This window comes from Erpetoichthys calabaricus, chromosome 12 (genome assembly GCF_900747795.2).
Source record: "Erpetoichthys calabaricus chromosome 12, fErpCal1.3, whole genome shotgun sequence".
Classification (NCBI taxonomy): Eukaryota; Metazoa; Chordata; class Cladistia; order Polypteriformes; family Polypteridae; genus Erpetoichthys; species Erpetoichthys calabaricus.
In genome coordinates, this window is record NC_041405.2 from 91,579,761 (window position 1) to 91,603,354 (window position 23,594).

Consider the following 23,594-nt stretch of genomic DNA (forward strand, 5'->3'; position numbering starts at 1 on the left):
AGGGTAATCATAGAACAGCTTGGCTTTTCATGGGATTTGTATGTGTTCTTAAAACAACTAGCCGCAAAGACAGAATAATCTAGTAAATGTTTTGAGTACTCACTATAGACATTTACCACTTCTGTGTGTCATACTGCACTTTGTAACTGCAGAAGGTTAACTGCAGAAGGTAATAGGCCAAACCACTTGTATAAGCTGGATTTCTCTATGGCCAGTGACAATGGTGATTGGGAATTTTGGAGCAGGCATTCATGCTTTTAAAAATGGTGTCTGAAGACGAAAGATGATGAAAAGAAGAATAATCACAAGTCTGGATATTAAGGAGAAGAACAGGTTAAGAAACAATTAGCACAATAAAGAATACAAAGCAGAAACCCGTTTCTCCCCAAGCTGCCAGATATAAATTGCATATGACAAGGTCTGACCCAGGATATGAGTTACTGTCTTAAATTATGTGCTACCAAAGATGAGTTCTGTTCATTTATAGAGAGTCAAGCGGGAGACATTTAAGGACAAAAGCAGCTTCTGATGAAATAAATAATGAATGCCTAATTGTAGTTCAGGAATTGAAACAGCAACATTGCATGTGGTCAAATTAGAACAGTACAGTATGTTTTAAATGGAGTCTCTTCCCAGGGAAAACGAATACAGAAAATAGAATTTTCACATCCAATAGGAGAAAGGGTAGAAATGGTAACCAAGGAACTGACAGAATAAAATAAATGATAATGTTCATGTTGATAATGATATTGAAAGAATACAGCAAAATGTGGCAATGAGGATGGGGATTTCCTAGCCTTGTGACAGTACAGTAAGTTATGTGAGCTATTGAATTTAGTGGCAAACACATTTCATCTCCCATAAGGAATGATGGGAGGCAATAATGTTAATTGGCATTATTGATTTAAAGGGCAGACGATAAATTTATTCCAGTTAACTTTATAATCTGATATGGATTCAAAGAAAGTGAAAGTGCTTCAACATATTTGGAAGGTTTGTTGAGCGATTGGTCAGGAAGAGAAGAATGTCATTTGTATATGATTAGTTGTGATGGTGGGGGAAAAAATAATTCTTATGGGACAACGTTCAGTAGGAATCCAGGTAATTTGGAAAACATGAAATATGTTTGAGTTGCTCCAAATATCTAGAGAAGGAGATCAATATAAAGTTTTAATCATGTTAATTATCCCTGGTGCAAATGCCACATTTAAATACTTTCCAGAAGTAGCGCTAATGTAAGCATTCAAATGTGTCTTCCAGCATTTGGAAGTAAGGAGGCAGACGGAAGAGGAAAAGAACTTGGCAGCTGCAGTGACGTGGAGAATAGACATTTTCAAAAGCTGAATTAGATTTAATAAAATCAGTCTAGTTAGGATGAACTCATTTAGTGATGACAGTTTGCAATCTACAGTTAAGTGTCTGGCTGCCCCCAGATCTCTCTCTCTCCCTTTTCTATCGCTAAAACTGAAATCTTTTACAACCAGTTTCAAACCTTTAGTCTCCCATATGTTGACTTTATGGTAAGAGGTTGGTAAACTTCTAGATTGTTGGTCAAAATGGCACTGGCACACTCCTGTCTTCAATAACCCTACTTTATGTATAGGTGGTCACCTTATTTTATTTCTGTCATTGGTCTCCATTAACTATCAACTCATGGCAACATTTTTAAAAATGCTGGTCTCTGGACAATCTAGTCCATGAAATCCAACTTTGGATTTCCATCCTCCTCTTTTTTCTTTTACTTAAAAGTAAGGCCTGTTTTCAAAACCTGAACTGTTTCCCTATATTCAGCTTTTCCTTCCTCTCCACTTTGTAATTTTTGTAAATGTCTATCCTATACTTCATGACGAGTGGCATAGCAATTCTGTCAACTGGTTCATATCATAAATGACACACTGTTTGCTGTACATCTTCCATGGAGGTGGATGGCTTTTGGTTGCCATCACTGTCTCCTTCTTTTTACCTAAATTTTATCTTAGTGGAGCCTGTCATCTAGGAAAAGTTTCCCCTCCTAGGTTTTGCTTTCTTTTTACTTTTTCATCAGGGCAAATTTTGTGAGATGGGGTGGGGTAGTAGTTTTACTGTTATAATTGGTATTATCATGGTCGTCTTTCGACTTTTGTTATAAGAAACCGGTTGGTGGTTATTGTTATTATAACTTTAATAAACATTTGATCACAAAAAAAGAAAAAATATCTTGCATAAGATATACAGAAACTATCCACCAACCTCAACTCAGTGTAAAATCTACAAAAAGCTGAGAGGTGAATAATTAAGGGTGGACAGGAACAACAAGGAGGCATTTCATTTCGCAGGGCACCCTGAATATCATCGAGAGGAGTCGCAGCACATGGTTTGATGGCAACTCCGGTCTGTACTGGGAACTGAGAAGGATGGCTTCAAGGGCTCTGAGGGCAGATAAGGAGGCGTTTGTTAGAGGAATGTGTGAGTGAGTGACACACCATCTATGGTCTAGTGACCCATGTCCTGCTTCCAGAGGAATCAAAGAATTATGCACATCTGAATCTTTTCCTTGGAGAGTCACAGTTAGAACAGTTGATGGAACGGTCCTTACAGATGACAGTTGTGATCCGCTGGGCTGGCTACTTTGAGCAGCTGTTTAAAGCTGATCCTCCGGCTAGAACATTAGATATCTCTAGGTCCACGGTTGTTGAAGCTAATCCTCCAATTAGCTGTGAACTACCCAGTCTCACTGAGATTGCACAAGTGCTGAACCAGCTGAGGGTAGGGAACGTTGCAGGGATCTTGGATATCCGGGGTGAATTTCTCCAGGCTGGTGGTAAGGCTGTCCACCTGGCCTCGCAAGCAATCTTTGCTTCCTTTTGGGAGACTGACGTCATCCCAACTGACTGGAAAATACGGGACTTGTCGTCCCTATCTGGAAAGGGAAGGGTGATCGCCTGGATTGCGGCAACTACAAGGGGATAACATTGCTCTTGGTGCTGGGTAAGGTCCTTTCTAGGGTTGTCCTCCGTAGGATCCGTGTTCACTTGCTCAACTACCAGCGACCACAGCAGTCTGATTTAATACCTGAGAAGTCTACCATTGACCACATCCTGGCACTGGGTTCTCATAGAAACACAAATATCGGCAGAGTTTCTTTGCAGCCTTTATCAATTTTCGTAAAGTGTTTGACTCAGTTGATCGAGCTGCCCTGTGGGACATCCCCAGAGGCGTTGCTAGGGTTTTCAGCGCCCGGGGACAACTGAAGATTTCGCACCCCCTCCTGTTTGCCAAAATGCAATGGGGAACATCAATTCGGTGCCCCCTGGATGCTGCGCCCGGGGACAGATGTTCCCCCCTTGCCCCCCCCAGCTATGCCACTGGACATCCCAAGACTCCACGGAATCCCCTCAAAGTTGCTGGATACCATTGCTGACCTGTACATTGGTACAGTGAGTGCTGTGCAAAGTGGAGGCAGAACCTCTGCGTTTTTCCCAGTTGATTCTGGGGTTTGTCAGGGGTGCTCCTATTCTGTTCAGTGTTTGCATGGACTGGGTGTTGGGCAAAGTCATGGGGTCCAGCAGATGTGGGGCATCTGTTTGTGAAGAGAGATTCACTGAACTTGACTTTGCTGACAATGCTGGGATGTTCACAGAGTCAATGGAGGCTGTGATCTGGGCTCTGAAAGACTGAGCAAGGAGGCTGAGTGTCTGGGCTTGCGAGTGACCTAGATAAAAATCAAGATCCAGGCCTTTAATGACCTCTTAGGCACAATCGTCAGTAGTGTGTCTGTCTGCAGTGACATTCATGTCTCTGGTGACTCTTCGTATGAAGTCAGTAGATGGATTGGGAGAGCATGGGGGGGTCATGAGGTTGTTGGAAAGGGGTTTGTCGCACTCCAGATATCTATGCAAAATGACGAAGGTCCAAGTCTTTGGAGTCCTGGGGCCTTATGTATAAACGGTGCGTACGCACAGAAATGTTGCGTACGAACCTTTCCACGCTCAAATCGCGATGTATAAAACCTAAACTTGGCGTAAAGCCACGCACATTTCCACGGTAACTCATTTCTTTGCGTACGCAATTTATCCGCCCGGTTTTGCAGACTGGCGGCACCCAGCGTCAAAGCAGTGCTACTGTTCCTGTGTGATCACCCTTTCTTTCTTAGACCCACATTCCTGGCGCGGCTTTATAAATACACTGAAATTAACTGCATATTGTTTATTAGTGTAATGCATCTGATTGTAATTAACCTGTAGCAATATAATGGTCCAGGGAATAGCCGTAGTATTCATAATACCATAACTGCTTTAGCGTTGTAACTCTCACTGCATCTTCTTTCAGCCGCTCCTGTTAAGGGTTGCCACAGCAGATCATCTTTTTCCACATTACTCTCACTGCACCACTCGGAGTATTTATATCACTGTATCTGAGTGGGAAATCACAGCAGCAGCTGATTGGAAAGAGAATTATCGGTACACAGCATGAAGCAGATGCTGCCTGAGCCACAGCAAACGCTTTAGTCCCTGTACGGACTTCGCGGTTTAGAAACAGTTTAATCCCAAGAACTCTAAACGCACTAAATCAGTCCATCAAGTGGTCCTTGTAGAAATGTTTGGACTTATAAGTACAATTACCCCACTGTAAACTTGCACTACAGTTATAATATTGCACAACCTGCGCCACTTTATAAAGCGCGTATTTACATGTGATGACGGTATTCATTTCTAAGACGAAATGCAGCAAAACATGTTGATTATATTATACAGATAAAACTTTAACTTCATTTAAATAATCTGTATTGTTAATAATTAAACATGTGAGGACACGGTGCCGCAGCGCTAGCTAGTTCAGTAATTGTTCCTGCCTTGCGCTGTATTCTTGCTGGTGCTGACGCGACACTGGAAAGATAGACGGATAGAATAATTAAACACGTACTACTAAGATATTTCAATGTTCCTTAAAAGTTTTGAAGAATCGAAGTTCTAAGCTTACAGATGGCTTCACGTCTATTACATAGCTTATTGTGTGGCGATTGAGTTTTTGGAGAAAGAAAAGTAAGGACAGGAATTGGAGGTTAGTACGTTTGAAAGAGACAGTACTGCTGTGATAAATTATTTCATCGAAGGTTGCGCATGGCGCAGCAAGCCTCTTGCGTGAGACATGAACAAGCACTGCGCCACCGTGTTCCCATGTTTAATAACATGCTTTCATTCCTATCATCATGAAAAAGATATCACGTATACATCTCGTATTTTAATTATTCAGAGAGCTGTAATATCAAGAATGTAATGGATTATGTGTCCTGTCGGAGAAAGAGAAAGCCCGTTTAAAAAGCAGGTAGTGATTCACACACATAGAGCACATAGAAGATCAAATACAGAACAAAGCATTTAACATGCCACTTTAGTTACAATGGGATTTGAGAAACTAGTAAATTAAACAATTTTAAGATGAAGTTCATGATGTTCTACTTTAATGGTAAAATAAACTACGTGATTAAAGTGGAAATTTCGAGATTAAAGTTGACATTTCGTGCTTTTTTCCCCACTGTGTGCCTTTTTTTTGTCTGTACCCTAATAAGCTTTCATATGACACTCAGACGGTGGGCTACGACTCGCTTTTTCACGGCGACTTTGATATGTGATTTCTTTTTTATTTCGGGCACTGTGCGACTTTGTGAAGTTGAGCCTTCGAGTTTCTCCGACACTCTGTCACTCGATCAGCTTCCTTTTGTTGATTATACCACTGTTTAAACCAACAAATAGTACGTTTTTCCTTTGCCTCCACTTGGTATTCGCTGAAATTCTTATATTTTCTCCCGTGCTTTTCCCATTGTCTTTTCACAGAAGGCTATTTATATTGATTTGCATATTCAAAGAGGCGTAATTCTGGGAGGAGTTGGGGCGGGACAGAAGGCGCGTGCACGTGCGTTACTTTTCACGCAAATCGGGATTTATGTAGTAGAAGAACGTGAAAGTATGCGTGCGCACAGATTCCTGCATCTGGATTTTTCTGTGCGTACGCACAATCCCGCTTTTGTGCTTACGCCATGTTATAGTGTGAGTTCTACGCACGGCGTTATACATGAGGCCCCTGGTGTTTCCGTGTTTCCTGTCTTGCTATGTGGTTGCGAGACATGGATGCTATCCAATGACCTGAGTTGAAGACTGGACTCCTTTGGTACTGTGTCTCTTCGGAGAATCCTTGGGTACCACTGGTTTGACTTTGTGTCAGTTACAGCACGACAGCCATGTGGTATGATTTCCCCCGAAGGTGATCCTCATTGATGAGGACCCGAGTAGCTGGACCAGTCCAAGGGGACGCCCATGTAACACCTGATTATGGCAGATAGAAGGTCATTTCCGGAGGGTGCGACTGGACTGCCTGTCTGCCTGGGGGGTTGCCAACCAAGATCCCAAGCCGTTTCGTCTTGTGGTGGGTGCAGCAACTTTCTGTACTAGTGCATGCTCCTTGACCTGACCTGACCTGACCTGACCTGACAGGAACAACTGGAAAATGGGTCCATAATAGCTTTGCCATCTGCACCAAGTAGACAATAACATATCTTAAAATGAACAATTTTTCTCAACCAGCCAAGGGTAAAATGTCTTTTGGAAAGTTGTAAGAACATCTGTGGAAATTAATGTGATTTTTTTTGTCATCATTTCCCACCACCAAAAAACAGAACAGGCCTGTGAAGTTGCCTCTTCAGTTTTTTTTAATTATATGAAGTTTAGTTTGAAGGTTACAAGTATCAAGGTGTCATATTTTTTTTTTCTTTACAAGCAACTATAGAAGCCGACTCAACACTATTGTACTTGATATTTTATCATACATACTTAGCAGCTTTGAGCTGAGGTGTGTTTCCTGTAATAACGGAATATCTACATTTTGCTCAGTAAGCTGTAATCCTGAACTTTCCATTAGACAACCACTAGATCAGCCATAATCTGAAACAAGGCCAATGGGAAAAAATAAATAACAGAAAGAAGAAAAGTGTGAATACAAGAAAGACATGAACCAGCAGTAACAGCCCGACACACAATAGTAAAAAATGGAGTACAGGACTCAATATTCTATCCATAGTTTCTACAGGGCCAGATTACCACAGCTTTGTGGAGATGTATTTGTACTTTTCTGGATGAATTTTATGAAGACAGCTTTTCAGCCTTGAATAAAAAGTACTTTTTACTGTTGCAAAATTTTGATTTTGTGCATATTTTTAGTTGTGATATGCTGATTCTATAAGAGACAAATTTCTTTAGCATAGTCTATTTTTAAAATAGCATTTGCCTTTTGTTCCCCTCTGGCTATCGCTGTCCACATGTCAGTGCAAAAAGTAATCATTTGTTAAAATGGAATTCCATTTTATGCCTTGAAATATTAAACATCCAGCTAAATAAGCTTATCTCATCTATCGTGCCTTCATAACTGTACTCCATGTGAAAATGGAAATGGAAATGACCTGATGCAAACTAAGCATAGTTGGGAATGTTACTCCGGAACTCGACTGAATTCACCATAAGAAGGAATCTGCTAAAACACAGAAGAACAATAACAAATTATCATATTTGTATAATGCATTTGCCCTGTTTTTCATGTTTACTTTCATGTTCCTTTTAAAAAGATAAGAAAAATCAGTGCTCTGATTTGTTGCATAAGTAGTGGAACACTTTATTTAAAAGTCAAGGTGCTGGTTACCATCCATTCACAGAATAAAACATGTTTGTTTTTGTATCATGGTGACTAAAAATATTTTAATCTAATTAAGAGGTCAGGTGATACATACTGTATGGTAACAGGTTACATCTGTAACCTATATTAATCCCTTTTTTGTAAAGAGAAACGTTTATGTGCATGGCTGTACGTTTTATTCATCCATCCATCCATTTTCCAACCCGCTGAATCCGAACACAGGGTCACGGGGGTCTGCTGGAGCCAATCCCAGCCAACACAGGGCACAAGGCAGGAAACAATCCCGGGCAGGGTGCCAACCCACTGCAGGACACACACAAACACACCAAGCACACACTAGGGCCAATTTAGAAACGCCAATCCACTTAACCTGCATGTCTTTGGAATGTGGGAGGAAACCGGAGTGCCCGGAGGAAACCCACGCAGACACGGGGAGAACATGCAAACTCCACGCAGGGAGGACCCGGGAATCGAACCCAGGTCCCCAGATCTCCCAACTGCGAGGCAGCAGCGCTACCCACTGCGCCACCGTGCCGCCCACGTTTTATTCATTTATTCTTAAATAACTTTTTCTATTAAACTTTCTGCAATTTTATTTTTATAATTTGTTCAATTCATCAATTTACCAAAATATAAATATTGTGCAAGAATTAGGTTTTTTTTTTTTTTTTTTTTTTTTTTTTAGCTCACCTGAAATGCAATCTTCAGGTCTGCATCTATTTAGTGTAAGTGGGAACAGATGTCAGAATTAGGTGTTTTATTTTATCCATATCTTGTAGAATAGTCTATCTGCGGGCGGCACGGTGGCGCAGTGGGTAGCGCTGCTGCCTCGCAGTTGGGAGATCTGGGGACCTGGGTTCGATTCCCGGGTCCTCCCTGCGTGGAGTTTGCATGTTCTCCCCGTGTCTGCGTGGGTTTCCTCCGGGCACTCCGGTTTCCTCCCACTTTCCAAAGACATGCAGGTTAGGTGGATTGGCGATTCTAAATTGGCCCTAGTGTGTGCTTGGTGTGTGGGTGTGTTTATGTGTGTCCTGCGGTGGGTTGGCACCCTGCCCAGGATTGTTTCCTGCCTTGTGCCCTGTGTTGGCTGGGATTGGCTCCAGCAGACCCCCGTGACCCTGTGTTCGGATTCAGCGGGTTGGAAACTGGATGGATGGATGGATAGTCTATCTGCTAAACATTTGTCAGTCTGATCCAGGTTCATTCACTTTTACTTTATCACACAGATGTTCATAGTGGAACTCCCAATTCCAGTTTTCAGGGGGAGCTGTAGTGCAACTAGTATAAAAGTCAACTAGAGATGACAGAGATTAGGAATATGTGTAACATTTGGCTTGTAGAGGTTTTATCATCAACAACTGAAATGTTCAGAAAAGCAGATTAAATTAGTAAATACATATATTTTACCTAAGAAAATATTAAATTACTTCTCTTCAGTTGTACTGTGAATGACTTTAATCTTGATCCTTTCCTTTAGAATGAAATAGACTTGAAATTAAAAGTATCCATTAGACATCTTCTGTATTAGTTTATGGCAACTGTAATACCTCGGTTCTTAACTCTATTCTGGGTAAATATTGAATGGTTGTTTCTTTATATTATTATTACTGTTTACTCTAACCAAATATTGTTTTTTGTAATTTAGAATAAAATGTACTGCATATTATAAGCAATTAGTCAACATTCATATTGATAATTTACCCAAATTCTGATGAAAAAATAAATACTAAGCAGTGAAAAGGTAGCCCTTACATCAAGAGAATATCCAGATGAAATACAAATCGTTTTCCAAAAAAGCAACAACTAAACAAGGGGCTCACTCTTAAATTTACCAAAAACTAGGCTTTGCTTATTTTATTCTTTTCAAAAATAACACTGTAGTGCTAATATTGCTAAAAGTACTAGGCACATACCCTCTATTAAAACGTATTGCCCAAGGAGCTTCATTTCTGAAGGCAACTGTCTCTTCTTACTATATAACTCATATACACAGACAGGTAAATTAAATGGTAGTATACTATAGTCCGGTGAGCTTAGTTTGTGCAGAATAAATTTAAAATTGTTAAACTGGTATAGGTGTAAAACTGCTTAAAAATGTTCAGTTTGATTTGTAACTAATTTAGTCACGGTATACATCGTCAAAAAATTAAAGAGATTCTTTTCTTTCTTCAATTAAAAACTCATTAACACTTTTTTTGCAAAAACATTCTAAAATTCCTGTTAATGTACTCACATTCTACCATGAAGCGCACCATAGTTCACTTGTACGTGGCATTTGTTAATCAGACTTCTCTCATCATAGTGTTGTCAGTTGGCTTGTTCTTCTACTGGATCTTTCAAAGCATCACGTACAGAACTGCCACTTAAGATGAGTCAGTATAAGCATATTTATAAATACAAATGTTAAAGAAAATATGATGCTAAAAATAGTATAAGAACATGCTCTTAAGTTATTGAAAATCTTAACCACACAAGGGTGTTCTTTTTCACAGATCAGTGCTTTGGAAAATGAATTAAAAAGTTTACAAATCTGTGGTAAAAAACTGGAGAGTGAGATGGAGAGGAAGGCCCTTCTGCATGAAGAGGAAATTGCAGACCTTCAGGTGAGCCCCCTTTGCATTCCTCAGTTTGTAATATTGTGTAGCTGTCGTAGAAACTAAGTGTGTAAGAATGTGGGAGTAACACACTGTGCAATAAGACAGTTCTCAGACATATTGGGTCATGGGATTTCTGGTGATTATGCCCAAAGCAAACACATACAAAATAATAGGAGAAAAGAATTATCTCTGAGTAACATGATTATGTTGTCTGAAAGTTGTCACTTACTGGACAGCATAGTTAATGCAAGGCAGTGTAACGATGTACAAATGTATATATAATACACTGCTAACTTTCACCCAAAAGTGTTTTTCTTTGTGATGTGACCTTTTACAATTTTTTATTTTTAATTTCATTGTTCCATTGAAACAAAGATATAACCTTTTCCTTTTAGTGTGCAAATGGGTCAGTCATTTTATACATTTTGCCTAACTTTGTGTATTTAAAACACATAATTGAGTGTACAAAGCCACCCCTTTGTAACAAGGGCAGAAGTAGTGTTTGGGTAGCCATGATAGACAAAATAAATGTAATATTGTAATGAATGATGTATAAAATTAACAGTGTATGAACTGTGGTTATATGTTTGTGCAAAGGTCCCAATCTACTCTGAAAAAACACAAACCTTCTTGGCATTGTCCCTTAACCTCTAATATGCTCAAATACAACAAAGGCTTTGTGCCACAGGTGATCCCAGTCCCTTCACAGCCTTGATCTTTTGCCCTGTTTTCTACATTTTGGCAGATTTTCCTCCATTTGCAGATTTAGATTTGGCAATATCAGGTACCAGTTCTTCATTGTTGTGAAATGGTTGCATACAGTCCTTACCTAATTTGGTTTACAATGTAGTTTATTTCTCCAAAGTCGCATACTCTGTCCTTTTCTACTTTTTAAGTAACTAGGGGGCTCCGCTCCCTGCTCACTTCGCTCACCCACCACCAGGTTTGGTTTACTGGATATACAATTTAAAGAGATTGTTATTTTCATGGGAATTGTTACATATGCTTTATTTTCACTTTTACTTTAAAGCTTTTGTAAAAACAATACTTGTCCTTTATTTCCGGCCCCGGACGTGGTTAAATCTTTCTCGCAGGACGTATAACATGTGGACGAAAAAGGCACACTGACAGCAGGCAGATAATATTTTTTTTAGTTCTCTTTATTTCATCCTTGGAGTCACAGTAAGTAGAGATTCAAAGAGCATAACTTATTGCCGCAAAGCTCATTTGAACCCTGATCAAAAGTCAGGAGGGGTTTTTTATACTTCAGCATCTCGTGATTAATAAGACAGAAAAACATCCTTATCATCTAAGTAGAGTTAAACAATATGTCTGTTGAGCGAACCCTGGAATAACATATTTTTGTTAGTTCATAAGCCAAGCTTCTCTCACTGGCAAGTTACAAAATAGTTGTTATAAAATTCTAATTTACTAAACACACAAGATACATGGTGCTGAGGAGAACATTCTTCTTCTACAAACGCTACTCATCTTGTGAAGAGGGGGCGGCTGAACGCACGCTAAGGAGATGCCGTCGGATCAGCTGCTGTCTTTCTGCTGCTGCTGGCGAGCTGTGTGTTCTGTTTGTCGCACTGCACGTCGATCATTTAACACTAGAATTACCAGAGCCTACGAAAAAACTTGTAGATCCATCCCACCTTAAATTGCTTCGCACTTCTCCATTAGCATCTTTTGTCCTGTAAATGTGTGGATAAGCAGCAAACAGCAAGCAGCCTGCTATCACATCCCCCACCCCGCACAGTTTTCTCAGTTCAAGTCTGTTTACCTGCATGTCAATTGCTTAGAGTTGTATAGAGTGAGAAGTCAAGCAAAATGACACCTTTTATAAATACTATATTGTTATTTGGAACACTTGCATTTCATGTGTGTTTCGTGTCTACAAAGATCTATGTAAACACATTGTTAAAACAGAAACGTTTTTAATGTTTTAGTAAAAATTGACAAAATGTAGACATGAAGTGTATAATGTGTGAAGCCTGAAGTCCAAATATCAAAGAAACACTTTCACAAAAGGTACAAATATAACAGAACAAATGCACTGCTTTCAAGAATATAACTGCAGAAAAAGAACCCGCATTAGGGTGCGACATTGACATGCATTTGCTACGACTGCTTCAGTGGCGCAACGGTATCAACTGTTGACTGGTAATCAAAACTTCTCTGGTTCGATCCCGGACGAGTCCGTTATGAGTAGTGGGCTGCTTGTATTCTTACCATTTTAGAATAAAAACATACATTTGATTCCAGTCTGTAACAGCTGGTGTAATTTATGATACCTGTAAAGGTTAGCTATGTTTTTTTTTTTTTTATTCAGATTTATTCTCTCAGCTGCGTTCACGATCGCACACACACACCCTAAAGCATTTGACACTGCTGTTTTCACATAGACGCGCTATAACAGAGGTGAACTCAGATGACGGCGATGGTTCTACATCGGAGCAAGAATGCACCTTGCACTTTTGCCATCGCTGTACTTTGTATATGTACATGGGAAGCTGTGCACTCTACTTGTGACTTTACGCTGTAGGAAGTAAGTAAATAACTAAAATAAAGGTAAATAGGTAAATAACAGGAGCTGGTTAGATGTCCGTCAACTTGTTTTAAATGTTGTCTCACTGCCTTGTCTCTCGCGGGATGTCAAATAGTCTTCCGAGAGATCCCTAGTCTCCCTCTCAAGATTTTTTTTTTTTTTATAATAGAGAGATATAATTTTTTTGCATGCTAGAATAGAATCATTTTCAACATTAATAAAAACTGCAGCTTATGCAAGATGTGATTTGCTCTCATTGTATGAATTCATAAAGATTTAATTTAGGGATATTGCTGGACAGATTAATTCATGTCTTCATCAAGCTGTCTGCTTTGTTGGTGGTGCCTATTTTTTTTTACTATTATTATTTTTATGTTCGTGTGGATTGGCATTTTTAATTAATTCCACCTAGTACTTGAGAGTAAATCTGCTGAAGACAAGTCTGGTTACTATGGAGACGGTATCATCTGCGTCTGCTCTGCTGTTACTTTCTATCTTTCCAAAAAGGCACTGCAGAGTCTAGAGATCATGTAAGTACTTAGCGATGGCTCGGCCAGACAATGAATTATTGACAAATTAACCTTCCATAAAGCACTTTTTTTGTGAGATTGTCTACCCCTGCAATTTGAAAACTGAAGAAGGCTGTGCTCCCCTGAGCAGATGGGTGCAATGTAATATAATCCACTCTCCCTTTTTTTGCTGATAATAAAGAATACAGGATACATTTGGAATGAATCAAGTATACTTGTTCCATTAGAGTTCATTAATTTCCTAAAGCCTTTTTAAGTCCTTTAAAGCCTGCAAATAAATCACTTTGTTCATCTGTCCTTTTAGTAGAAAGAAGTCTATAACATTCACACAGGTACGCGTCCATTATGGTTAAAAAAAAAAAAAAAGGTCCAATAATAAATTCTTTGACAGCATTAGGCATTCATAATAACAGCTGTCTAAATCTCCACCTCTTAAGCACATTTACATTCCTTGAATGACTTCACTAGAGATGTGGATGTTTGCTAAAGGCCAAGGGGCACAATATGTTATCAAGTATAAATCTTACGACTGTTCAAAGCATTACACGTTGAAGGTTATTAAAATACAGAAAATGCTGTATGTGTCAATTGTAATTTCAAACAACAAAAACCTGAGGAGGACAGGCACCAAAAATACCAGTAGTGGAAAAGATGGAAGTAATTGAGAAGTTTCTTTGTTTAATCACCTAATCAATAACATGACATAAAGTACAATCACACTTTCTCTGCCTTTAAGGTGATAAGATTTGCAGAAGGGGCTCATAAAGAATGTCGTAAAATAGTTCTTTTAAATGAACATTAAACTGTGTTAGTGTACACATGTTAGTATAAGTGACAGTGGAGAGTCTGTTTTGAGGTGAGAGAAAGATATGCCAGAGCTAAATAAAAGGCCAACATTACAGGAAAAGAAAAGGCAGCTTTACAAGTGCTTGAAATACAATACAGCAAGAGAGATGAAAAGTTTTCAGTAATGCTTGTTATCAACTTTTCCCATTTCTTGTCTTTCAGCATGGCAGTTTATGATAGATGCCATTATGGCTGACTTCTCACCCTAAATTATACTAATAATTGGGTGTGAGTGCAAACGTAGCTGCCTCTTGCCATGCAAAATTGACATAAGAGGAAGAATTGAAGAGGCTGCTTTTTTATTTTCAAATACTTTAGACTTATAAAAAGTCAGTTCACTCAGCTAAGTACAGAATATCAGCTTAATGGCAGATTGTTGGAATCCAATGTTAGCCGTTGTCTGTCTGTGCACTTCATTTACTCTGCTGGGGCCTCATGCATAACGGCGTGCGTAGAATTCGCACTATAACATGACATAAGCACAAAAGCCGAAATGTGCTTACGCACAAAAAAAATCCAGATGCAGAAATCTGTGCAAACGGCAACTTCCACGTTCTTCTGCTCCATAAATCCCATCAGCGTGAAAAGTAACGCATGTGCACGAGCCTGCTGTCCCACCCCAACTCCTCCCAGAATTATTCCTCTTTGAATATGCAAATCAATATAAATAGCCCTTAAACTCAGCCTTCTGTGAAAAGACAATGGCAAAAGCAAGAGGGAAATTAGAAGAATTTCAGTGAATACCAAGCGGAAGCAAGGAAAAACATACTATTTATTGGTTTAAACAGTGGTATAAGCAACAAAAGGAAGTTGATCGAGTGATATAGTGTGTCAGAGAAACTCGAAAGCTCAAGTTCACAAAGTCGCACAGTGCCCGAAATAAAAAAGAATTTGTCACATATTAAAGTCGCCGTGAAAAGGCGAGTCGTAGCCCACCGTCTGAGTGTCATATGAAAGCTTATTAGGGTACAGAGAAAAAAAAAAAAAGACACACAGTGGGGAAAAAAAGCACGAAATATCAACTTTAATCTCTAAATTTCCACTTTAATCACGTAGTTTATTTTGTCATTAAAGTAGAATATCATAAACTTCATCTTAAAATCATTTAATTCACTAGTTTCTCAATCCTATCATAATTAAAGTAGCATGTTAAATGCTTTGTTTTGTATTTGATCTTCTATGTGCTGTATGTGTGTGAATCACTACGTTCTTCCGGGCTTTCTCTTCCTTCGACAGGACACAGAATCTATTACATTTGTGATATTACAGCTCTCTGAATAATTAAAATACTGAGATGTATACATGATATCATTTTCATGATGATAGGAGTTAAAGCATGTTATTAAACATGGGAACACAGTGGTGCAGTGATTGTTCATGTCTCACGCAAGATGCTTGCTGCGCCATGCGCGACCTTCGATGAAATACTTTATTGTAGCAGTACTGTCTCTTTCAAACGTACTAGCCTCCAATTTCTGTCCTTACTTTTCTTTCTCCAAATACCCAATCGCCACACAATCAGCTCTGTAATAAACGTTAAGCCACCTGTAAGCTTAGAACGCCGATTCTTCAAAACTTTTAAGGAACATTGAAATATCTTCGTAGTACGTGTTTAATTATTATATCCATCTATCCTTCCAGTGTCACGTCAGCACCAGCAAGAATACAGTGCGAGGCAGGAACAATCCGTGAAAGGAGCGCCAGCGGCACCGTGTTCTCACATGTTTAATTATTATCAATATAGATTATTTAAATGAAGTTAAAGTTTTATCTGTATAATAAACATATTTTGCTGCATTTCATCTTAAAAATGATATCGTCATCATATGTAAATACGCACTTTATAAAGTGGCTCAGGTTGTGAGGTAATTGTACTTATAAGTACAAACAGTTCTACAAGGAGCACTTGATGGACTGATTGAGTATGTTTATAGTTCTTGGGATGAAACTGTTTCTGAACTGTGAGGTCAGTACAGGAAAGGCTCTGAAGCATTTGCCATATGAGAGCAGTTCAACAGTCAGCATGGCTGAGGCAGCGTGTGCTTGATGCTGTATACCGATAATTCTCTTTCCGATCAGTTGCTGTACAGCTGTGATTCACACTCAGATACAGTGATATAAATACTCCAAGTGGTGCAGTAAGAGTAATATGGAAAAAGATGATCCGATATGGCAACACCTAACAGGAGCAGCTGAAAGAAGAAGAAGGTGCAGTGAGAGTAACAATGCTAAAGCAATTATGGTATTTGGAATAGTTTGACCATTCTGTGGATAATTATATTGTTACAAGTTAATTACAATCCGATGCATTAAACTAATAAACAATATACGGTTAATTTCAGTGTATTTATAAAGCCGCGTCAGGGATGTGGATCTAAAAAAGAAAGGGTAACCACACAGGAACAATAGCACTGCTTTGACGCTGGGTGCCGACAGTCTGCAAAACCAAGCGCAGAACTTGCGTATAACAGGGTATGAGCTATCGTGGAAATGTGTGTGGCTTTAAGACAAGTTTAGGTTTTATACATCACGATTTGAACGTGGAAATGTTCTTGCGCAACATTTTTGTGCGTAAGCACCGTTTATACATGAGGCCCCTGGTGTCTCAATAATAACTTTCATTCTACACCAGTTATGGCCAGTGTCTCAGGTTTTGAAATATGTTCCCTGTTCTTGTTGCTGAATAGTGTTGTATTATTTTATTATCTTTGAGTTAGAGATATAACATTATGCAATTAAATAAATTAGTTGTTTTGTAATAAATAGTCGCGAGTATGTTAAAGGTTCTGGCTGACACAATACTGGGAAATACAAAGACTTGTAGCTGCATTGCAACCACTAAAAAAGAAAGTTTGAACCTGCCATAAGCAGCTCCATCAGGTAAATGGTGTGTCTTTAAGATAATGTCTTATGACAGGCTGTATGGTGATGCAGTTTCTAGCATTGCTGCCTCAGAGCTTGGACTTTTAGCTGGGCGTTTGTCTTCTCTCTCTGTTTGTGTGGTGTATTTTTCATAACTGTCACTATATAAATGTCTATAGTTTAACTTGCCACCTTGAATCTTCTTGAGGGTTAGTATCCTTACACTCATTACTGTGAAGATGATCTTTAGCTCCCATCGACCAGGATGAACAGTTTCACAAACAGATTGCTGTACTCCGAACGGTAAATAATTGTGATTGTTTTCTTGTACTACTGCTCTAGAGTTATGCTGTGTTTTACTTCTTTTTTTGTTTCCTCCTTTTTCTTTCAATACATATGTCTATTTTAAGCACTCTTTATTGAACCATTTTTATCATTCTTTAGGGCAATATTTCTGATCTGAAGGAGAGTAAGATTGTTCTCCAACAAGAGATAAGAGGGCAACTGGAGGACAATGGGCAACTGCTGAATGAGAAGATGGCTTTGGACATGGAGATTGCTGCCTACAGGTACAGTAACTGGGCATAACTATTTTGTTTAACCTTTTTTGAAATGTGTTTGCACAACAGTGACCAATGCTACTGTACTTACAGGGTGTGATGATTTTCTGCCTTGTGTGGGTAAAAATAATTTTTTATTTTATTTTTTTTGATTATTATTGTTTTTCATGTAACACTGTCCAGCAAGAGGTGAAATTGATGCATCTGCCTCATACTTAAAGTTTAAAGAGTTACAAATGAAAGAAGATGGTTGCCTTGGAAACAATCAGTGCCTAGCAACAGGTTTCAGTCCTCTGCCCTAGACAGTGTATTCTGCTTTTGGCAAATTCACATTTTGATTTTCTTAGTGTACATGTTATTTTTCATCTGCTTTCTGCAATAAGGGTTGTGGCAGCAATGATTGGGCCAGACCTCCCTCAGCATAGTGACACATTTAATTACCTTCTAAGGAGTTCTCAGATTCTTCCTGGCCAAATGAAGGGGGATAGAGAATCTCTCCATTGTGTTCTTAAATCGCTGCTTAGTTAGCTGTGCTTGATAAACGCCTCCCAATTGACACAATCCAGGCGAATCTTTGCTATGTGCCCAAACTACCCATAATGCATGATGCTAACATATCTTGACTATTTTTTTTCAAGCTCCTGTTTCACCACCACTGTTCAGTAAAACACCCACAGCACTATAACTGCAGTGCTAATCCATTGATCAGCCTTGTCTGTATGAATTACTGAATTTTCCCCTTATTAGGAGCATTCTTGCAGTATTTAATTTTCTTAAAGTATATATTCAAATATCTACTGTCCCTTTTTATATTTTCTGCAATATACAAAATAATGACTGAACAACTTGAACTTATGCATCAGTTTACCAGTTTGAGACTCTGAGACACTTTGTAGCATGCTTGTGTGCAAGTGTTAGTTCTCAGTTGTACAAAAAATAAAATTGCAAAATCACAGTAAAAAAAAAAGTCAACAAATGGCAATGTACCAAAATGTGCACTATTTCATTTAGTGAAATTAGCATTTAGCAGTCAATTGACTACGTTGCCTCACAATATGGATTGCTTCGAGAGGAAAGCTGTTACAGCACTGCTGGTCTGGACTTTAATGCTATCCTACCATCTGCTATGTTTTAAAGCTGAGAAGAGGCAGTAGCATATGTAGTTGAATCCTTTATTAGGAGAGTCTATTTTTTCATACACCATCCCATCAACCTTTAATCTGGAAGTCTTTGGCAGATGATATTTTTCACTGTTGATGTAAACCAAGATATACTGTAACTCTGTCATTGTGCTGAGGAGTGCTCTAAATTGTTTATTTATGAAAGTTTAAGTTGTTATTGCTATTCAGTTTCATCAGAACCATCATCTTATTTCTGTTTGCAGTTTCATCATTCCTGCTAATTAGCCCCATCAGTGTTATGTCATCCGTAAATGTGATGTAGTGAAAGTTGTTGCATTTGGTAGTACAGTCATGGGTAAAATATTAATAGTCTGGGACTGAGGCACTAGCTTTAATGACCTCTGGTGTTTAAAATCATTTTGAGATGATTTTTGCTGCTGGTTCTTTTCAGCTGTACCTTGGTTTTGGTGATAATGTCCCGTATAAAGATTAACTAGTTAAACAGATCCATAGCTTTACCTTTTAAGATCACTTTGGACAGAACATTTGTGCTGAAAGCATATGTGCTAAGTCTGATTTTCAAGGGCAATTTGTATGTCCATAATCATGACCTCTTTTGTGAACCTCTTAATTTTATAATTAAACTGCAGTGGGTCCAGAGAACCTGAATTTAGGCCAGAAGTGTGAGCTACTACTAGGCTTTTTTGAAGTAGGTATTTATTTTCTTAAAAGAGTTTCAGCTAAATGTGTTCACTCAGGTATAGCACACAACTCTGTGAGATTTGTTCTGTTTTGTTTTTGCAAGATAGGATTGGTGGACAGCATCTATTTTTCCTAGGTTTTAGTACTCCTCATCAGCACATCTTAGAATTATACTAGGTAAAAACAAATTAAATGAGCGAGTGGTGCATGACTTGCACTTTTATATTGACCCAGATATTGATTTCAGTCTAGAACAAACACGTTACTTTCTTGATGTTCAGTTAGTATGTCCAGGAAATGTTACAGACTCCACTTAAAACAGCTGCTTTCTGTTCTCCTTTTTCTGGTCTCATAGAAGGGATACCTTTTGAATATACAGGATTTGCTGCACTTCAATGGGCTTTATTGCTTCTTTGATCATTGCTGTTGTTGGCAGGGTGGTCTTGTATAACATTTATAGCCAATTTACATTTTCTGCGTAAAATTGTGTAGAGTTAAAATGTTTTACAATGTGTGAAGTATTGGAGGAGATTATAACTGTTCATTATGTAGCCTCACTAAGGCATCCACTTTGACATGTACTCATTTATTATTATTATTATTATTATTATTATTATTAACCACATTGATCTTGATAGCTAATGCAACATTTGCAACTATTAGAAACACCTGACTAGAGTTTTTGTTTTCCTCTTCTCCATTGTCAGCTGGCCATAGTTTAATGATAATGTTAATGGACAAATATTGTTAGGTTTCATTTACATTAGTCAGTTTGGAACTGCTTTGTTTAACTGTGCATTTAAACAAATCTGTATCTTTAAGTCTATACATTATGTAGTTAAAGGATATATTTGGTATTTTCATGGTATATATTCATTTGCCATAAAAGTGTATTCTAAAGTTAAGTGCTTTCTATAAATGTAAAAAAATATCTTGCCCTTCCTGGCACTTTAAAATGGAGGGCATGGGCCATAGAGGAAAAAGTGTTCGGATACACGGTTGTGACAACAAAAGGGATCTGGAAATACTCATTTTATCGCATATTCCTGGTACTATTTTTCTCATGGTAAGGATACTTTTGTATTCGCTTGTGAGAATTTAAACGTAATAGGAAGTGAATTAAAACAAAACCAACCATGTGGCATGAAAAGTTTACTGAGATTTGGTCTGTTGGTAGGAAACCACCCTCCCAGGGGACAATGACTGTTGTGCAGGAAGACGAAGTGCTGGCTATTGCGCAAGGCAGGTGTCTCTATTATATGAAAAAAATCCTGCAATGAGACAAGACTTTTTTGAAGAGATTTTTTTTTTTAAGTCCCACGAGACTTTGGCCATGAGATTTTTTTCGAGTCACACCCTTCTCTCAACCATAGTCAACCGCACATACGGTACTTGCACCTCTCATTCGTGTGAATGCTTTTGTCAGACACAGTTCCTGCTCTCTCAGCTGTTATAAATTCTAACATTTTCCTTACTTTAAGTTTCCAATTAAAGAAGACATATTATGTCCAAATCTTATTAAAGAATTTAATCACGAAGGGTTATAAACAGAAAAAATGAGTACACGGGCTATCCTAACACAGAGAAATGATGATGTCAAATGAATCAACGCCAAATATGTCGATCATTTATACGGCAAATTGGTTAAATGCATATCAATAGAATATGCTGAAACAGTTGGTGGTGAACGTGCGGAACATGAAAACATGAACTTACAATATCCTGAAGAATATCTACAACCGTTAACATCGTCTGGTCTTCCACCACACGAATTACTGTAGAAAGAAGGATGTATCCAAGAAAGGTAATGTAGTAAATCTTCCGTGGATAACATTAGACAACAAAGGAGATCTTGATATGCCATGCGTATTAAAATGTTAACAGAATAGCTTTTGCAAAGACAGTTAACAAATCTCAGAGCCAAGCATTTGAAAAAGACGTTTTATTTAATAGAGAGAAAGAAACAAAATTCAATCACGGACAGTTATATGTTGCATTGTCACAATGAAAGTCCAAACACAGAATCAAAATTCAATGCGATATTGATGAAAATTTAATTTAAAAAATTGTTTTTACTGAAGCTTTACAGTAAAACTGTAAGTTTAAAAAGTATTTGCGTGTTAATTTCAAAGCCAAATAGAACAAAATTGTACTACTCAATGAATAACTCTAATGCAACATGAAACATAATTTACTTTCAAATTATTATGTTTTACTATTTTTTAATATGGTTAATTACTCAATGTAATGTAAAATAGTTAGTTCTAATGCGCATATGTAACAATTCCCATGAAAATAAAAATTTGTTTAAATTGTACATCCACATCCCCATATGCAAGTGGCAAAACCGCAAAGAGAGTAGCATGTAGTGAAGGCCCGGGGATTGGTGAGCGAAGTGAGCAGGGGGCAAAGCCCCCTAGTCGTCTTTAAAATAGAATGACTCTCATGATATTTGTGGGGTTTTTTGTTAAAAAATGACATGTATAAACTATTTTACGATACATATGTAATCACAAGACACAGATCAATACTCGTCAACTGTCTTGGCTTGAAAAATGGATGTATTTGGCATGTTTAAAAGTTTTCTTACATGCCCCATAAACTGCAATGTAAAGCACCAGTACTGGAAAGATATGTTTTTAAATTTATAGAAAGTGATTAACTTTGGAACACAGTTTTATAGGGCAAATGCTTATATAGTATGTTTGTGAAGAAATATCTTCTACTTGAAAAATACTGAAATTATCCTTTAATAATTTGTAAAGTTTGCAATTACATTTTACCTGTAAACTTGTTACAGTGCTCTGAACCTGCACACAGTGAAGTGCACTATACAAATATAAACTGATTTGCTTTGTATTTTCAGAAAGGCTACTAATCAGCCCACTCAATGTGCTTTTTTAAATTCTGTTTTTAATATGCTTCTTTTTGTTTTTCAGTTTTTTCATAGTAGGAGCCTCTTTTCTTTTTGTTTGTTTACTTTAGCAAAGATAAAGATGTCACATTTTTGTGCTATGATTGGATACAAAACCTGACTGGTATCTATAGAAAAAATTGTCTGTCTTTGAATTAACATTTTCTGTACAATTTTACATTAAAAAATCGTATAATAGAGAGAAGTTAAAGATATGTTCAAAACAGAGTATTAAAGGTTATTTTTTTTCAGCGGATCTTTTTACTGCCTCAGATGTTAAAGAATTTGGTAAGATGCCAGAGCATACTGAACAGTTGACTATATCAAGCACTCTGTCAAGTAAACAGTTGGAGACTTCCTTGGAAAAACTTTGAGGAAGCAAGTGGACAGTTTGAAGTGAGAGATTAATCTACGAAGTTCAAGTACACTTATTGATCTAAAGGAATTCTGTTTTGTTGTGTTGAATAGGGAGAGGTTCAGCTTGCTTTGGTTATGGAATTTAAAATGACTTATTTGGCTGACGCTTTTATCCAAGGTGACTTACAACATTTATGATATATGGTAATTGGCTACATTACTTTTGGTTTTCCAGTTGGAGTAGAGACAGTTCAAGTGACTTGCTCATGGTCACACAGTGTCAGTAGCAGGATTTGAACCCACAACCTCAGAGTTTAAAGTCTAAAGCCTTAAATACTACTTCATACTGCCTGCCTAAAATAGAGGTCAATTTTATATTAGATTTGATATTATTTTTTTTTTTTGTGAAAAATACTGCAAAAGGTTCAGCACCTCATCATGAACGCTTTGTTTATCCACTCCATAGGTGGTGCTGGGTTCAACAGCTGGTCAGTAGTTGAGAATAGCTTTTTTGGACTGCCTACCAAGACTATTGAAATTTTAAAGAAATATCACCGTCTCTCAGACTTTTAATGTAGTTTTTCTCACTTTCTACTCCACCGTACGACAATCTCTTTTTAGTTTACAAACTGCTTGGGTTTTCCAAAGAACTGTAATACTTATTGATTTTTTGACAAGTTTTTCTGGTGCTACTGTATCAGCTGTGGCCTTCAACCAAGCATGAAAATTGTCTACCTCACTGTAAATAATTCTGGCTGTATTAAAATAAGAGCATACTTCCAGCTGACTATAAATAATACTAGATAAAGTGGAAGCAGCAATTGCTTCAAAACGCTGTCTCTTAACAATATGCTCCTTTTAGTTCTAGTTTCAAAGGAAATGTAGAAGTGAT

The 23,594-nt window shown here is 38.0% G+C and overlaps 1 protein-coding gene across 1 annotated transcript in view; it reads left to right on the forward strand.

Annotated features, from left to right (window-relative positions):
* Positions 1-23,594, forward strand: part of vimr2 (vimentin-related 2) — an 82,803-nt gene that overhangs the window by 54,291 nt on the left and 4,918 nt on the right. Inside the window, exons 8-9 of the mRNA XM_028815883.2 lie at positions 10,155-10,265; positions 17,493-17,617. Coding sequence (XP_028671716.2) covers positions 10,155-10,265; positions 17,493-17,617 — 236 coding nt within the window. The remainder of the gene's footprint in view (positions 1-10,154; positions 10,266-17,492; positions 17,618-23,594) is intronic.